Source organism: Lontra canadensis, unplaced genomic scaffold (genome assembly GCF_010015895.1).
Source record: "Lontra canadensis isolate GAN:19392208 unplaced genomic scaffold, GSC_riverotter_1.0 scaffold349, whole genome shotgun sequence".
NCBI classification, from domain to species: Eukaryota; Metazoa; Chordata; class Mammalia; order Carnivora; family Mustelidae; genus Lontra; species Lontra canadensis.
The window spans coordinates 88,382-104,992 of NW_022631343.1; the positions used below are offsets into that span (position 1 = coordinate 88,382).

At 55.6% G+C, this 16,611-nt stretch overlaps 1 protein-coding gene across 1 annotated transcript in view; it reads right to left on the minus strand.

Moving 5' to 3' along the window:
• Positions 1 to 803: 803 nt before the first annotated feature.
• LOC116862830 (4-aminobutyrate aminotransferase, mitochondrial) overlaps positions 804 to 16,611 on the minus strand; it is a 33,940-nt gene continuing 18,132 nt past the window's right edge. Inside the window, exons 6-15 of the mRNA XM_032850260.1 lie at positions 12,732 to 12,812; positions 11,830 to 11,922; positions 11,265 to 11,327; positions 9,080 to 9,143; positions 8,424 to 8,572; positions 7,200 to 7,337; positions 6,251 to 6,418; positions 4,755 to 4,901; positions 2,204 to 2,315; positions 804 to 1,035 (exon numbers count right to left, since the gene is read on the minus strand). Coding sequence (XP_032706151.1) covers positions 914 to 1,035; positions 2,204 to 2,315; positions 4,755 to 4,901; positions 6,251 to 6,418; positions 7,200 to 7,337; positions 8,424 to 8,572; positions 9,080 to 9,143; positions 11,265 to 11,327; positions 11,830 to 11,922; positions 12,732 to 12,812 — 1,137 coding nt within the window. The 3' untranslated portion in view covers positions 804 to 913. The remainder of the gene's footprint in view (positions 1,036 to 2,203; positions 2,316 to 4,754; positions 4,902 to 6,250; positions 6,419 to 7,199; positions 7,338 to 8,423; positions 8,573 to 9,079; positions 9,144 to 11,264; positions 11,328 to 11,829; positions 11,923 to 12,731; positions 12,813 to 16,611) is intronic.

The following is a 16,611-nucleotide window of genomic DNA, read 5'->3' on the forward strand; positions in this document are numbered from 1 at the left end:
GAAAGAGCCCCTGGGGCAAGGGGTCCATGGGTCAGACCCCAGATGCCCAGAGAGACGGGGAGGTGGCTCTGCTGCCCAAAGCCCTGGGCTTCCGCTCCCGGGCCACTGGCTTGTGCTTCTGACCTTTTGGCTCCTGTGTGTCCCCGTGGATGCTCAGGAGACACACTGGGATCCCAGGACTGGGATCACGTTTAACAGAGGGGACAGAGTCGGGGGAATGGAAGGTGGTGAGTAAGAAGTGCCGGTGATGCCACCCAGAGAGTCTCCAAGGCCAAGCCCCGTCAAGGACGGAATTCACAGTTTAGAGGATGCCCAGATACACTGAGTGGAGCGACCCCTTCCTGTACTGCAAGCTCCAGCCTAATGTTCCTACTGTCCTGCCTTTGTGTCATCTGTCCTGTCCTTTGCTGAACTGTGCATGGGACCTGCTCAGAGCCCCAGGCTGGGCGGGAGGGGGAGAGCATGCCTGTCTGCATCAGGCGAAGGGGGCCTGCATCCTTGATCACGCAATATGGCACTCGAGAGGGACCGGAACCCAGAAGTCCCCGCCACCAGTCCCGGGAGCAGCTGTCATTCCTTTGCCTGGCTTCCAGAGAAACTGTTGGGGTCAAGGTGGGCACATATATGGCCAGGACCCTCATGGCCCTGCCGAAGACGATGTCCAGGGCTCACGCAGACTTTCTGGGCTCAGACCCACGTGTGTCATTGGCTCTGCAGGGAGGAAAATCAAAACCAGCCCCTCCCGCCCGCCCCCTCCCCCCGAAGCCACCACAAACATCCCCTCCCCACAAAGAACCCTTCCGTTTACGCATTCGCCTCTGATACTTTAAGTGAAAACATGAATTAGGCAAACTAATCAATTTGACAACAGTTGAGATCGGGGCTTTCTCAGAGCGTAGTGGAAATGGCTTCTTTACTTGAAGTCTGCTAAGATGTCGCTGAAAATATTGAGGAACAGGTGCGCGTGGTGATCCCTGAAGACCAGAGTGGGGCGGAATCGGATGGATTTGTCCCCGCAGCCTCCCAACACCACGCCTGAAAGCAGAGGCAGGAGGGGAGTCAGCGGCCTGGGTACAGAGCCGCGCCGTGGCCGCTGGGAGGGGGCTGAGTGAACCTTCCTTCCGTCCAGCTTCCGTCTGTCCTTCCTCCTAGCCTGCCGGCAGTTCTCTCTCTCCCTCCCACCTTCCCTTCTACCTCGAATGCCTGCTCTGCTGCCCCCGAACCAGGCCAGCTGAGGCCTGCCTTCCAGAAACTCGTGGTAGGGTCAGGAAGGAAAGAAGCAAACAGGGAAATGACGGAGTGCAGGGAGGCCGGCAGCGGGTGCGAGGGGCAGAGCTGTCACCACGGAGGGCTGGACCTGCTGATTTTAAAGGGCGTCTTCAGCACTGACTAGCTGGGTGTCCTGGTCAAGGTCTCGTCGTGCCCCCGAAACTCAGCTTTCTCTTCTTAAAGAGGAGGCGAGTTACCCCTGCCCCTCAGGAATTCTGGGAGGGAGCAGTGAAGGGGCCGTGTCTACGCTTGACCCATCTTAGGGCCTCCGATCGCACACTCTGACCCCACTGCGCCTCAGCCATGGCTTCCCATAGCTCAGGAAGAAGCTGAGACTCTACAACGGGCTCTGCAGGCCCACGTGACGTGTGCCCCGTGGCCCCTCCTCACACCCGTTCCAGGGGCTTCTCTGTCTCTGTGGGCTCCATCCTGCACACGTCCCTCCCTGTGCCTAAATGCCCTTCCCCACCTTCCCCTGGCCAGCCCTGGCTCCCTGGCTAGACTTGAGGTAAAATGCCTCTTCCTCGAGGAAGCCTCCCCTGATTTCCTGGTCTGACACTCCCCCCCACCACTCTTCCATCCTTAGCCCCTTTTCCTCCTTCCTAGGATGCAGAACTGCAACCGATGGTTTACGAAAAGCCGTCTCACGTGTTCCCTGCATGCTAGACCGTGAGCTCCTTGGAGGAAGGGCCCCGATGGTCTAGCTCCTTCATCATCTCAGTTGTCTCCTTTGTTGTGTAACTCACCTTCTCAGTGAATGTCTATCGAGTGAATAAATAAGGAAATCCCACTGGCCACTGGCCCTTCTTTTCAGAAAGAGCACTCAGACTGTTTTCAGCCCCTTGAGCCCTCTGCCACCTTGTGCCCCACGGTGCACCGTCCCCAGGTGACCCGGATCCCTGATGTAGTCCAGCTTCCAGTCCTGCTCACTTACCTTTGTTTCTGGCCATTAAAATGAGTTTATTCCGTATGGTTTCATCGGGAGTGTCAAAGGAGCAAAAGGTGCCTCGTCCTCTCACTCTGCTGATGAACTGGGGGTACCGGGCCTGCAATGGGTAGGGGGGAGGCCACGTCAAAGCCCATCACCCAGGCAGCAGCCGGGCCGTCACTGCGGCGTCCCACGTGCCCCCCAGGTCTGGCCTTCCGGCCTCTGCAGCTCCAGCAGGACGGCTGCGGTGTTATGGGCTCTGGCTCTGTACACATCCAGTCCCGAGTCCAAAACCCGATCTGCCTCTCTCTCCTGAAGCACCCTGTAAGTGGCCCATGCCTCCGTTTCCTCTTCTATAAACAAGGATGTAAATGCTCTCGTCCCCCACAGGCCGTGGTGGGAATTTAGTGACCCAAGATGGGCACTCAGCAGGTGCTCAGAGGACGTCAGCCGTCCTTATCAGAACTTCCAGAAAAGCTGTGATTCTGGTAGGAGAGGAAGCTCATCTCATTCCAGGCTCTGAGACTGGGTGCTGGGTCGAACGGTGCTCCCCTCCCCAAAGTCACGTCCACCTGGAACCTGTGAACGGGACCTCACTTTGAAGTAGAGTCTTTGCTGATGCAGTTAAGAGGAGATCACGCTGGATTAGGGGGGCCCTAACTCCAGGAATCGGCCTTGTTACAGGAGGGAGATCCGGACAGAGACGTGGGCAACAACAGAGGCGGGAAGAACAGAGGCAGAGGCCGGAGTGTGCACCCACCAGCCAGAGGACGCCCAGGATCGCCGGGCGCCACCAGAAGCCGGGAGAGGTGTGGGGTGGATGCCCCCTCTGCGCCTTCGTAAAGAATCACTACATGTGCTGCTGTCTTACAGGTTTCAGACTTCTGGTCTCCAGAACAGTAAGAGAACCAGTTCTTGTTTTAAACCACCCAGCTTGTGGCCATTTGTTCCAGCAGCCCGAGGAAGCTCCGGAGTCACTGGGCACGGAAGACCTCGGTTCTTCCCCACTGCATCATGCGGAAGGACAATCAACAGGGCGTGCGACCGCAAATCACCTCAGGGCGGGGGCGCCTGGTGGCTCTGTCAGTTAAGCATCCGACTCTTGGTTTGAGCTCGGGTCATGATCCCAGGGTCGTGGGATCGATTCTCCCTAACCCTCTGCCCCACCACCCCACATGTGTGCGTTCGTGCTCTCTTTCTCCCTGTCGAACAAATAAGTAAATCAATAAATGTTAAAAAAACATAATCGCAGGGCAGCGGGGCAGAGCCGAGGGGCGAGTGTCACCTCATTGGTGCAAAGAGGAGATAAAGCCACATTCTGGTGTTAATAAGGGCCCACATGGGCGCCAGGCACTTACATGCATGGTCCACCAGCAGAGGAGGACCCAGTGGGTCTCCACAGGTGGGGAAACTGAGGCTCGGAAGTCCCTGCAGCACTTCCTCTGCTTGTTCAGGCACCTGCTGCCTGGCTGGAGGGTCTCAGCTGCTCTGACAGCCACACTTTACCTCTTGAGCGTCTGGGCCTCCTGGGCGCCCCTAGAACATGGACTTTGAAGTCCTCCAGCATCAGGTTCCAGCCCCACGGGTGTCATATGGAAGCTGTCTCACTTTGGACAAGCCAACAGCCCCTCCATGCCTCAGTTCCCTCACCTGTAAAACTCGGGTAGTAATGGTGGCTACACTCACCGCTGCTGGACTTCACCCCGCGGGTGTCTAAGAGCCCCTGTTCCAGGCCGGGCACGCAGCAGGCGCTCAATAATGCAGGCTGTTACCACAACTGACCGACCCCCACTCTCCACCCTCCTTACCATCTCCCCTTGGTGGTTCTGCTCATGTCACAGGCAACTGGACCCTCCAGCTCCCAGCGGAAGGGCTCTTTGTGACCGTCAACCAGGGAGGGTCAGCTGACCTCCAGCTCCTGAGCGGGCTGTGCTCCCACCGGCCCTGCCCCATCTGGGAGAGTCCCGTGCACGTGCGTGTGTGCGCGCGTGCTAAGTGGGGGGAGGGTGTCGGGCAGGGAGCATGACAGAAAAAGGCAAGCAATGATAACCAAGAGCTGTGTCGTCCCACGCGGCAGCCACGTGTGGCCTGAGATGTGGCAAGTGCAAGTGGAGACACGCTGTCCGTGGAAGGTCTGGGCCGGGTTTCCAAGTCTTAGAGAATACAACATCCCACAGTGACTGTTTTCTGTACTGACGGCAGGCTGAAATCATCGTGCGGACGTGATGGGTTAAGTAAGACACATTATTGCTAACTTTGCCTCCTTCCTTTTTACTGTCCGTCTGTTTACTAGAACGTTTAAAATCACTTCTGTGGCTTGTCCCGTTAGTGCTACTGTGGAGTGGTACGTGTGAGAGGACAGTAGCAACAAGGGACGAGGTGACGTGTCCGGGGGAGTGTGAGTGGGGTGTGTTTGCGAGGCTTCCCAGAGGACGGATGCCTGAACCTAAGAGAGCCAGGGACGGGGAGTGGGGGAGGGACGGACCCTACAGAAACAGAGAGCTCGGATGGTGCCCTGGAGGGCGGGGAGCCATGGACGGGGGAGCGCGAGGGGTACCTGGAGGTCCAGCAGCCCCGTGAGCAGGGCCTTCCCAGCATGTGCTGCGTTGTTCAGCAGGTCCTCCCGCTTGATGATGTTGATGACCTCGGCCAGCAGCAGGTTCTTGGACGGGTCCCCCAGCCAGGTGTTGAAGATCCGGTATGGCTGGAATGAGGCCCAGGGTGTTGGAAGGGTTCATACACAAGCACACCCTGGAGGGGCCCCACTTCCTTCAGACACGTGTCCATCTTGGGAGGAGAGAAACTAGACCAAACTCCCAACCTAGCCCCTGCCTCCAATGCCCCTACCTGCGAGGCTATCAGGCAGCCTCAGACCAGCTGGACATGCTCGAGGCCTCCAGAGCTAACCCTTTGCTCTGGAAAACCAGCTGGAGAGGGCCCATGGCCCCGACCAGCCCCCACCCCACGCACTGACCAACGAGCATCTACCAAGGCTTGATAGGGTAACGCACATCATCTCACTGAAACAGCTGCTACTGTTAGGGAGACCAAGTCGGTCCATGCCCTAGACAATCCCTCAGTCCTGGGGCAACCATGACAGTTGGCCCTTAACCACTATAATCCTCATTTTCCAGAAGAGGAGTCAAGGTTCTGAAAGGTTAAGTGATTTATCCTGGAAAATACAGGTGGGGAGTCAGGAGTGGATTGGTGGCAGTCTGACTTACAATGATCACCGATTTACTCCTCCATGAATTATTCAGGTGTTAGTGCAGCTAACTAAAACACACTTCCTAGCCTCCCTTGGAGACAGGAGCGGACATGTCACCAGATCTTAGTCAAAGTGTTAGAAACAGAAATGTTGTGGGATTTCTGGGAAGGCTGCTTTATTAAGACAAGAAGGGGGCCACTTTGTCCTTTCCTCCTTTTTCCTTCCTACTGCCTAGAACTGATACGTGATGGCTGGAGCTCCAGCAGTGATTTTGGATCATAAGGCAATCTTGAGAGTGGAAAGCACATGCAGGAATAGTGGAAGAAAAGATCCCGGGCCCCTGATGACTATGTGTGTGTATGTGTGTATGTATGAGGACCCCTATGTATATCTGGCAGTACAATGTACTGGTTTAGAGCATGGGCTCCTCATTTGAATCCTGGCTTTGTCACTTAACAGGCTGTGTGACCTTGGACAGTTTAATTAACCTCTCCATGCTTGATTTTTCGTTGGCAAAATAGGAGAGAAAAATAACACCTACTTGGTTAGATTGTTTTAAGGATTAAAAGGACATGAGAAGTACTTAGAATGGGGCCAGGCACAGAGCACATGCTCAGTTCAAAGCAGCAGCTATTAACAATATTATCATACGGGCACACGGAGATCAGGAGACTGACAGTGGGCTGTGAGGAAGTTGCCCCGCACAGAGCTGAGTGATCATAACCACTGGTTAATTACACTAGTAAGAAGTGGGTGTCAGGGGCCCTATGTGACCTGGTAGGTGTCCACTCAGCTCCTGGTTTGGAGAAAGGAGTGATGGGGAGCCAGGGTTGGTGGCTACTCACAGCATTGGGCCTGAACTCCTCCTTGTGGAAGAAGCCCCCAGTCATCATCTTCTTGCTGAAGGTCATCACGTCTGCAGGGTCGGCCAAGCCCCAGTGCTCGTGGGCCCAGAACTTGCCTGTGCAGCCCCCTCCCGTCTGGACCTCGTCCACCAAGAATGCACAGCCGTGCTGGCGGAGATGGGAGAGAAGGAGCAAATCAACACCCACCACCTCGACCAGCATCCATCCAGCCAGAGACGCACCGCTTTCTGGTTTGTGAACCAGGCCCCTGCTCCTGGGCCAAGCAGGTGCATCGGAGCTGGACCTGAACCTGTCCTCAGTTACTGCTGAGCTAGAACAGGACCGTAACATCGAGTACGCCCTGAACCCACTCCCAGTGACACTGGATTCAGCTTCAGGCCCCAAGTGAGTCAGCGGACTTCCTCCGCGGGCTGGCAGTCCCAGCAGAGAGGCCCAGTCATGCCTCCCAGGCTCTAGCTGTCCTGTTTGCCGGTTCCACTCGCCAGCCCGACCGCCAGTTACTGCGTATGTGTTTAGAGCAGCTCCTGTCTTACTGGCTGGATATGCCAGCTGCACGTGCACGCGGTATTAAAGTAAACACAGGATATTAGTCTCGAGTCTGCTCGCTTTGCGTCTGTGGAGTGTGGATCACACTGGGCTGAGAGATGAGGTGGGGTCTGTAGAGAGAACAGGAAGCTGAGGCCTTCCCAGGCATCCCTGGATTGGGCAAGTCCCTGACTAACGTGGCACGGTGGAGGCTGGTTCTGCAGTGAGATTTTAGGGACAAACTCCCAACCTAGCCCCTGCCTCCAATGCCCCTACCTGCGAGGCTATCAGGCAGCCTCAGACCATCTAGACATGCTCGAGGCCTCCAGAGCTAACCCTTTGCTCTGGAAAACCAGCTGGAGAGGGCCCATGGCCCCGACCAGCCCCCACCCCATGCACTGACCTTCCTGGAGATGTCTCTCAGCTTCCGGAAGAAGTCGTCAGACGCGTGGTTGTCTCCGCCCTCTGACTGGATGGGCTCCACGATGATCCCGGCCACCGTCTTCTTCTTTTTCCGGTATTTCACAATCAGATCCTCTACCTGCATTCCCAACAATGGGTGCCTAGTAGGGCAACCTCCTAGGATGGGCAGGTGGTCTCCCCTTCCCCCGGAAGTGATGCCCGACACGTGTTCACGTGTACTTCCGGCGAAGATGGCGGCAGCCATTCAGAGCCGCTCATGTGGGCGGGGATGCGCCCTACTTGGGCCTGGTGCTAGCACCTGCGGGGGAGAAACTGAGGACTCGGGCCACAGAGGGACTGAATGAGACCACCCAGCACAGGCCCGGCGAATGGGAAGGAGTTGCTGCCCCCGCCGCAAGTACGATGCTACGGCCACTGTATCGTTAGCATGATACTGGTAGGAGAGTCCTTTCTGTGAAGAATCTCAGATACGAATTTGTTTAAAAAATGGTGATTTCTAGAAAAACTCCCATTACATATGTAGCTAAATATTTCTGGTGCATGGGGCTGTACTAGACTCCATTCCCATCTCTCTTCTTTACCACAAAGTACCTAGCACCTAGCACCTTGCTTTGCACGCAGTCCATGTTAATTATTAACTGATCGAAAAGGATGACAGTCTAAGGGGCACAGCTGCCTCAAACCAGCCTCATTTGAGCTCAGATTCCAAGCAGGAAGACTTTCCAGTGTCTTTTCCCCAGCAAAGACTCCTTCCATAGCCTAACACGGCACGTAAGATGCAGAACAGATGGAAGGAGGGCTGCTGGTGACGGCAGAGGCGCGGCATCAGGGCTGTCCCTCCCCTACCCCTCACTGCAACCCCAGAGCAGCCCTAGGACTTGGAGCGGGCGGAAAAGTGGTAGACAACAGGGTCCTAGGCGTCCACTTTTTCCGTGGGCTGCCCTGTATCCTCATGAAGCCTCTCTTGTTCCCGAGTCAGCGAAGCTTACCCCCAAAGAAACTTAAATGGTACCAGAAATCAGTACCGGAAACAGGGTGATGGATGCCAGGAGGCAAAATCAAGGTGTCCCGTTCCTTTTCCCGGTGCGGAACATGTGGGTCACAAGGCCTCTCTGTCCCCACACCCCTCCCAGGGACCGCCACGCAGGTCCCAGACAAACTCTGAGTGCCCCTCCCCGAGGGGAAGGAGACGGGGCGGTGTTACCTCTTCGAGACAGCGGGCTTCTTCCTGCTGGTTCTCTTTCACAAAATCTTCCAAAGGGTATTTCAGCCGTGGGAACGGTGCAATGGGCCAGTCGAAGGAAGGGATGTCGATCTTGTGAATAGCTTTGGAGTGCGTGGTCGCTAAGCATCCTAGGCCAGCAAAACACAAGGCGGTTGGGCTTGGGGAAGGAGGAGGAACAGTCTTCGAAAAAGCAGATCACGGGCAATTCAGGCCATGTCTTCCAACCCCCAGGGAGGCCTGCTGCCTGGAGTTCCTGTGGTACCCTGATGCTGAAGCAGAACCTGTGTGTGTGTGTGTGTGTGTGCGCGCGCGCGCGCGCGCGCGTGTGGGCGTGTACGCATGCACGCTTTCTTTCCTGATTCACAGCAGATTCAGCACAGGCTTTGAAGGCACAGAATCAGGGTTTGAATCCCAGCTGTGCCACTGTCGGACCCTGGCATGTTCCTTCCTTGCTGGGCCCTGATCTCCACATCGGCAAAGTGGGACTAACAGCCCCTGCTCTGCAGAGAACAGCGTGGAGTTGGTGAGATGCTACGTGAAAACGGCCAAGGTGGGATCTAAGGCGACTGTCACTGTGGCTGCTGCTGTTAATCGTAGTCTAACTGCCACCAGGGGCTCACACAGGCCCTCCTTACCCATGGTCCTCCCGTGGAACGCGCCCATGAACGAGAGGATGCTGTACTCGGGGCAGCCGGGGGCCTAGGACCAGAAAACAGTGGTGGTCAGTCACAGTCTTAGGGCGGGGGATCGTACTGTTGGCCCCGCGAGCCCAGAAGAACACACATGTCTATCAGAAGAACCCGAGTCCGCTCTCAGGACCAAGTGAAGACTGAGTCCCAAGGTCTACACCTGGCCCACAGACATTCAAGTGAAAATGTTTTCAATCAAGAGATTTCGCGTAACTATCTAAACTTCTGGCTTCTTACAAGTTCTGCATCATCTGCGCCCATTTTCCTCCCGTGGCCACAGCAGGTGGCTAAGGCCTAAAGGCTGGGCGGACACGTTGCCCCAGGGCCCACCACCTGCTTTAGGCTGCTGGGGCTTATGAGTTTTGAGCTCATACTGTGACCAGACTGCTCTGGCTTCCACTGCTCTGGTGGGCCAGACATCTCCCAGGATACAAGGCTGGGCAGGGCATCTCACTGCAAGTCTCTGGGCCTTTGGAAGGGGTCTGCAGACTGGGGCCAGAGTGGCAGCCTCTTCCTATGAGGAGGCTGCCCCGTGTTCAGGAGGGACGCAGGAACTCCCATGCAGATGGCACAGTGGCCTCATTTCCAACCAGGCCAGATGCATTTCCAGCTGCTTTAGGCAGACTACTGGAAACCCAGAGTTGCTGAGAGGCTCATATCACATTTTCTCGGGCTGGCTGATCTTCTCGGGGTCCCTGACAGCCCCGGGGAAGAGCACTAACCCTCCTTCCCTGTCCCCCAAACTCTGGAATACCCTTCCTGTCACTCTCCTTAATTGTCCCCTGATGCCGCCACGAAACATCAGCAATAGGACCTACAACTGTGACGGAACAGGATGTCCATGGGGGTCAGGTGAGAAGGGGGGGAGGCATGACCCACTGTTTATTATAAAGACGGCCAGAAGGAAAAAGGAAGTGCTTAAGTTTATGGAGGTTTGTGTGAACACAGAGAAAGAGGTGGATTAGGGGAGGAAAATTTAAGGAAGCATGAAAAGAAATTAAAAACAATCTTACCACCCAGAGGCAACCCACTGTAAACATATTAGCGGGATTTCTTCCAGTAATCTCCTGTGTATTTACTTACATGGTTGACAGCACAGGGTCTGTGCAATTTACCTTCCACTGTTCTCACTAAATTACAGCATGTGTGTCTCCAGGCCGAGAGAAACCCTTCGTGACTGTTTCTGCAGAATCTTGTGGACGTATGCAGGGGATCATTGAATTCAGCGGCTCCTGTTTTTTTGTTTTTTGTTTTTTGTAAGAGCAGCAGACACTTCTGTCTAAGTCACTGAATGGGGGAGGACAGGCCTGCTCTGGTTGAAGCTGGCTGGGAGCTTGCGATCTACCCCCCTGGTTTTCCCTGTGCCCCTATGCTCACCCCTCACCTCTGACATTGGCCTCCTTGGCACCTCTGTGGACCACTAGGGTTCCATTCCCCCTTCCCCATCTATATAGCTGGTTCTCAATCTCTCCTGGTTATCAAGACTACAACCTCCAATGGGGTGAACTCCCTTGTATGTGCATCTGTGCTGACATTTTGGATGATTCTGGTGAATATATTAAAGGCTCCTCAGACAGTCGAATTCTGTCCTGGGAAACTGATGTGTGCCGGTCAGGAAGGGCGCCATTCAGTCTTGACACCAGAGGAATGGACCAGGGAGTGGGAATGCTTGGGAACCCCTCGGTAGGGATGTGATGTCTGTGTCCCTCCCAGATATCCATGTGGAAACCCTTACCCCCCCTCCCCGAAATGTGATGGTGTTTGGAGGAAGGACCTCTGGGAGGTGATCAGGGTCGGATGAGATCATAGGGTTGGGCCCTGGTGATGGGGTCGGTGCCCTTAGAGGAAGAGATCCCAGAGTGCCTGCTCTCTCCTGGACATGTGAGGACATGGTGAGAAGGCACCGTCCACAGGCCATGCAGAGGGCCTAGCCCAGGGAATGGAACTGACCTTGACCTTGGACTCCAGCCTCCTGAACTGGGGGCACATACTCTGTTGTGTAAGCTACCTAGTCTGCGTGTGGGACTCTGTTACAGGCGCCGAGCTGCGTGGGATGCCTCCTCCCCGAGAGGGCCAGGGTGTGTGAGCCGCAGGAGCCGGAGGGCGGGGCAGGAGGGCGCGCTGTGCTCACCTGGTTAATCATGCACGTCTCCAGCTCCTCTTTGGAGAAACCCGTCTGACCCCTCTCCTTGTTCTGACAACACACAACAGACAAATCTCAGATACTCTCCGGGGAAGGAGGGCCTTCCCCGTTGTAGCAGACCCACGTTCGGTCGGGTCCCTAGCAAGGGCTTTCTCCCGGCTGATCACATAGGCTGACTGGCCCCTCTGCACTAGCGCGGAGACTGCATTGAGCTTGCAGCAGCACGAGGGCGGAGCACACAGGAGCGTCACTGTGCTGCCAGCAACGCCGGAGAGCTGCTGAGATCGGGTATGGGATGCGAAGGAAAACCGGCGTGGTGACATGGGGTAAGTTGGTCTCCCCACCCCCCACCCCCCGTGGGATGCTTGGGAAGCCCTGTCCAGGCAGTGGCCCTCTCCTGATTTTAACCGTGGGCATTGGCGGTCAGTACTCCGGCCAGGTGGGAGGCACAGATGGACAAGGGGTGAGTGTGTGGCTGGAGACTGGGGAGCCTGTGTGTGCACGCGTGGGTGTGCATGCACACGCGTGCAAATGCTCATGCCCCAAACCTCACCCGGTACCACATGAAGATTGTCTTAAAGGCATTTTCGTTGGAGCAGGAGCCGCAGGACATGGTGATAAGCTGGGACATCCCTTTGGGAGCCACCTGCAGGGAGAGAAACAGTTGTGGCCTTGGCTCCATAGATTCCCACTGGCCCTAGCTGGTGCTGAGCCTCCGCAGGGGCCCACGCTGGGCACTGGGGGCCGTGGGGTGCTGGGAGGGATCCAGGAACGTCCCAAGCTTAGCAGGACTGGGAGAAAGGGAACAGGAAAGCTTGGAAGCTGGAGGGCAGGGAGGAAAAAGCCACAAAGAAAAGCCCAGATCAGCCTACCCAGTGCACCCGCCATCCCCTTAGATGCCCACATTTTATAAGTGGGAAGCTGAGCTTCAGAATGACTTTAATTGGGGCGCCTGGGTAGCTCAGTAGGTTAAGCCTCTGCCTTCGGCTCAGGTCATGATCTCAGGGTCCTGGGATCGAGCCCTGCATCAGGCTCTCTGCTCAGTGGGGAGCCTCTCTCTCCCTGCTTGTGGTCTCTCTCTCTCTGTGTCAAATAAATAAATAAAATCTTTAGAAAAAAAAGAATGTCTTTAATTGTTGTAACTATTAAAACTGAAATGTCAGGGAGAGGTGAACAACAGGCAAAACTCTGAACAAATATTAATTTCCCCTGCTTCCTTTTTCAGGCACACAAGGGATCCCTTCTTTTCTTTAAAAGGAAAATTGAAAATGCTCCTCATGAGAAAAACCAGCATAAGAGCAAGACTGAAGTAGACACACCCCATCCTCAAAGGGGGTGGCTCTCGATCCTTTCCTCCCGCTGCTGGTACCCCCTGAAAGAGATGGAACCGCCCCCCAGCGGGGCTGGAAGCCAGAGGCAGGTCCCAGCAGGGGTGGGCAGTTCCCGAGAACTCACCGAGAGCAAGGACTCCCGCAGCTTCTCCACGAAGTTCTCCGGAGGAAGGATTCCAAGGGCAGGTCTGTTAATGAATGTGGTCTGCAAAAAGGCAGGAGACAGCCAGTGACTTCTCAGCCCTGACCCTGCTCTCTACCGACCAGAGACCAACTGAGAGCTTCTCACAGAGGGTGTGTTTGGATCGGTGTTCGCTAGGTGCTGGGAACGGCCCACTTCGGGAGAAATCCACTAGGATCACTCTAGGTGTAAAAAGATACCGTCATATTTCCTGGTTGTAATACTGCACTGTAGTTCTAGAAGATGCTACCATTGGGGGAAGCCGGGAGGAGGTACACTGCATACTATTTTTTGCTAACTTCCTGTGAATTATAATTAAATCATAATTTTATAATTAACCATCATTATGATTTTTAAAACCCACCCATCATCATGGCTAAAAAACAGAGCGGACACTAGCGAGTGCTGGGCAAGGGCGCAGAGCCACTAGGACCCTCGTTCACAGCTGGTGGGAACGTACCCGGGTGCAGCGTGGCCCTTTCCTACAATGCTGAAAACACACGCGCGCCGTCAACCGGCAGCCCCTCCTAGGTATTTACCTAAGTGAAACGGAAGTGCACGTCCACACGAAGACGTGAGCGTACGTGCATGTGTTCGGTGGCTTTTATGTTTATTTGCCAAAACCTGGAAAGGACCAACACGTCCCTCGGCTGTGGTAGGGAAAGTCGAGTGATACCTGCACGCCATGGGAATCCGCTCAGCCCTAGAAGGAACCATCTACCGACACGCGCCCTAACATGGAGGGACACGGAAGAGTCTCAAAGTGACCGTGCTGAGCGAGGGACCCCAGAATCAGGGAGGTACGCACCACATGGTCCCCTCCATAGGACATTCTGGAAAAGGCAAAACCAGGGGGATACACGGCAGCACACGGTTACCAGGGGCTGGGGCGGGACGGACTGCACATGGGCTGGGGAAGTATCTGGGCGCCAAAGTGTCCTGTGTCTGGACTTTTAAATTCTCTTAAAACAGCCTCTGGTCTAAGGGACAGCCGCACACTCAGGGGGCTGCCTTCTTGAAGAGAACCAGCCCCTCTCTGCCTGATGGCTTCGAAACACAGGTGTGCCCACTAGCTGCCATGCAACGGGGTTGGAGACACATGCCAGGGCAAGGGTCCCAAATCTCCCCACAAGCTGGTCTGCAGAGACTTGCTTTAAAGTGAGGATAAAGGAGAGCATTTCATTCTGGAAAGACGCCGACCATGGGAGAAGTTTCGATCACGCGGGATGAGGCTGTGTGCTCGGATGGAGGAAGCCTAGAGCCCGCTCCCCCTGGAAGTCCAGAGTGCCCTGGGCAGGGGTGGGGAAGGGTCCAGGGAGGGCCTGCACAATGGGGAAACAGCAAGGTTGCCTGGAGGTGGATTTGGGTTTTGAAAAGGGATTGGGGTGCAATGTGGCGTCCTAGATGGGATCCTGGGAGCAAAATAGGGACATTATTGGGGAAAGCAGGGGACTCTGAACGAGGTCCGCACTACGTAACGTGCCCATGTTAACTTCTGCGTTTGATGTGGCGCTACAGGGAGGGAGGGAGGTGTTGGCACTGGGAGAACGCGGTGAAAGGCAGGGGAGCGCTGTCTCCACCTCTTCTGTACATCTGAAGCTAGTGTGCGGTCGCATCGCCTAGTTAAAAGCGGGGGGAATGACGGGGCTTGGGGACTCTCAGGTTCCTCTCTCAGACATCATCAGTGCCATAATCTCAGTGCGAATCCACATGGCACCATCGCTGGAGAGGGAGGCCTCCTGGTGGCCTCGGGATTCAGCCTGGACTGCCAGAAATAGGGACAGATTCCGTTATTATTTTTTTTTCCTGTTATTTTTCCTGCTTTGTGAGAATGTGGGTGAGTCTAGGGCAAGTAGCGGGGGATGTTAACCCTCCTCACTGTAGGGTTGGGAAAACTGAGGACCAGAGGGGTCAAGCAACCTGCTGCAAATCACACAGACAGGAAGGGGCAGAAGCACAACTCAGATCAGGCTTCCATCCTTTGCCAGAAACTGCAGGCAGACTCCACCCCAAAATGTTAATACAGGATACAAGTTTGCATGGCGCAACCCAGAGACCTGGGCTGGCCTGTAATGCTCTTTGAGGGGCATTTTCTTTTAGCTCTGAGCTGTTCATGGGGCTCCTAAGAAATCAAGCACATGGTGAGATCAGGGTTGAGGCGAGCTGCCATAGCTGGTAGTGGGGGGGAGCGGCTCACGGAGGGGACAGCCGCTTGACTGCCTATCTGGGACCAGGGAGGATGTGGGGGTGGTGTTCTTGTTCCACAAAGCGTGACATTAAGAACAGAAGATTATCTGGGACACCGGGTAGCAGAATCAAATGAAGATAGGTTTCTAGAACCTTGCTGTCAGACTCAGCGGTCGTAAGTGCGGTGTGAACAGAATGGGCTTTGGTTTAAGCGGCTGTGCAACCTGAGGCACAAGCTAAACCTCTCTGGTCTTCAGAGTCCTTATCCACCTTGGTGCCTGCAAGGGGCCAGTGAGACTGCTGAGCGTGCAATGCGGCAGCAGCTCAGTCGAGAAGATCCGTCAGGCAGACAGGCCCGGGGGTCACGGCGGAGGGATGTGTCTGCGCTCAGCAGCTCAGCACTCCCAGGTGTCGCTCCCATTACTCAGTGCAATGACTGTGCACTGACCATGGCCATGGTGACGTAGAAGTTGGAACTGGAACCCAGAAAGTGGATCCAGGGGCCATGGCTTTGTTTTCTGCTGCCACATGAAGTAATGCTATTGGAATTTGAGAGTGATGTGGTTAGGGTACAAAGGGGTGGATTGGCCCCTTCGTAGGACTTCAACGACATGGTAGGAACCTGCCCTTGATGGGCAAAGGAGCATAGTCACCAGCTGAGTGCATTTGCAGCCAAGAACTTGAAGACCCAGCATGTCAGCCAGTGGCCCCCCACCCTGGTGCCCCAGGTGTCCTCCCTGCTTCCCCACCCAGGCTGAGCCAATGGCAGTTGCCACTTCTCTAAGACTGTGCCGGGGGCTCCTTTCACTTGGCCGAACCCAGACTTCTGCAGGGCAATGTCAGCACAGACTGAGGTCCAGACGGACGCAGACCAGGACCTCACCAGCACCCAGAACAGCGCCCAGCATGCAGGAGGGATTCAATCAGTAACTGATGATTGAACAAAAGTCAAGAAATAAGGCTAAAGAAGCAGGAGTCAGACCACCAAGGGCTTGCATCTGAAGTAAGGGAACTGGGGTGCAGCCCAGAGGCAGGGGGTGTGGGAAAGAGTTCAGTGCAGGGCACAGCTTGGAGGAGGTGAGCGTGGGCCTGCTGGGGTGGGGGGCTGGTGGAGAGGGGCTGCTGGGGACATGCAAGGCCGGGGTTGGTCCTGACAGGGTGAGGGGTGAGACGCAAAAAGTGGGTGGAAAGAAGGGAGGATGAAGCCAAGTCTCCTGGGTTCCCGGCAGAGATAGGTGGGGGCAGGGCATCCCCTGAAATCACGTGTTTTCAGGGATGATTCTGCCTCCGGAGGCAGCTGACACCGCAAATGTGTGTGACATGTTTGTTGACACATTTTTTTCAGCACCAACTGCCGAGGCATCTGGGATCCGCACAACGTTTCGAAACAAAGCCAGGCTCTGACTGTAAACATCCGCGTGGAGCCTCCCAAATGGGCTTGCCAGGCACCTTCAGGGGCCGCCCATTTCTGCTCCAGGGGCCCTGGAGTTTGGCGACAAGCAGGGGTGGACGGGTCCCGGAGCCCCTGCCCGTGGGGCAGAGCCTCTCTAAGGGGGGGGACATGCACTTCCTTCCTGTTACCTTCAACTCTGGGTTAAAAGAGACAAGACCTCAAGCCCCGGGAGTCGGTTCCCAA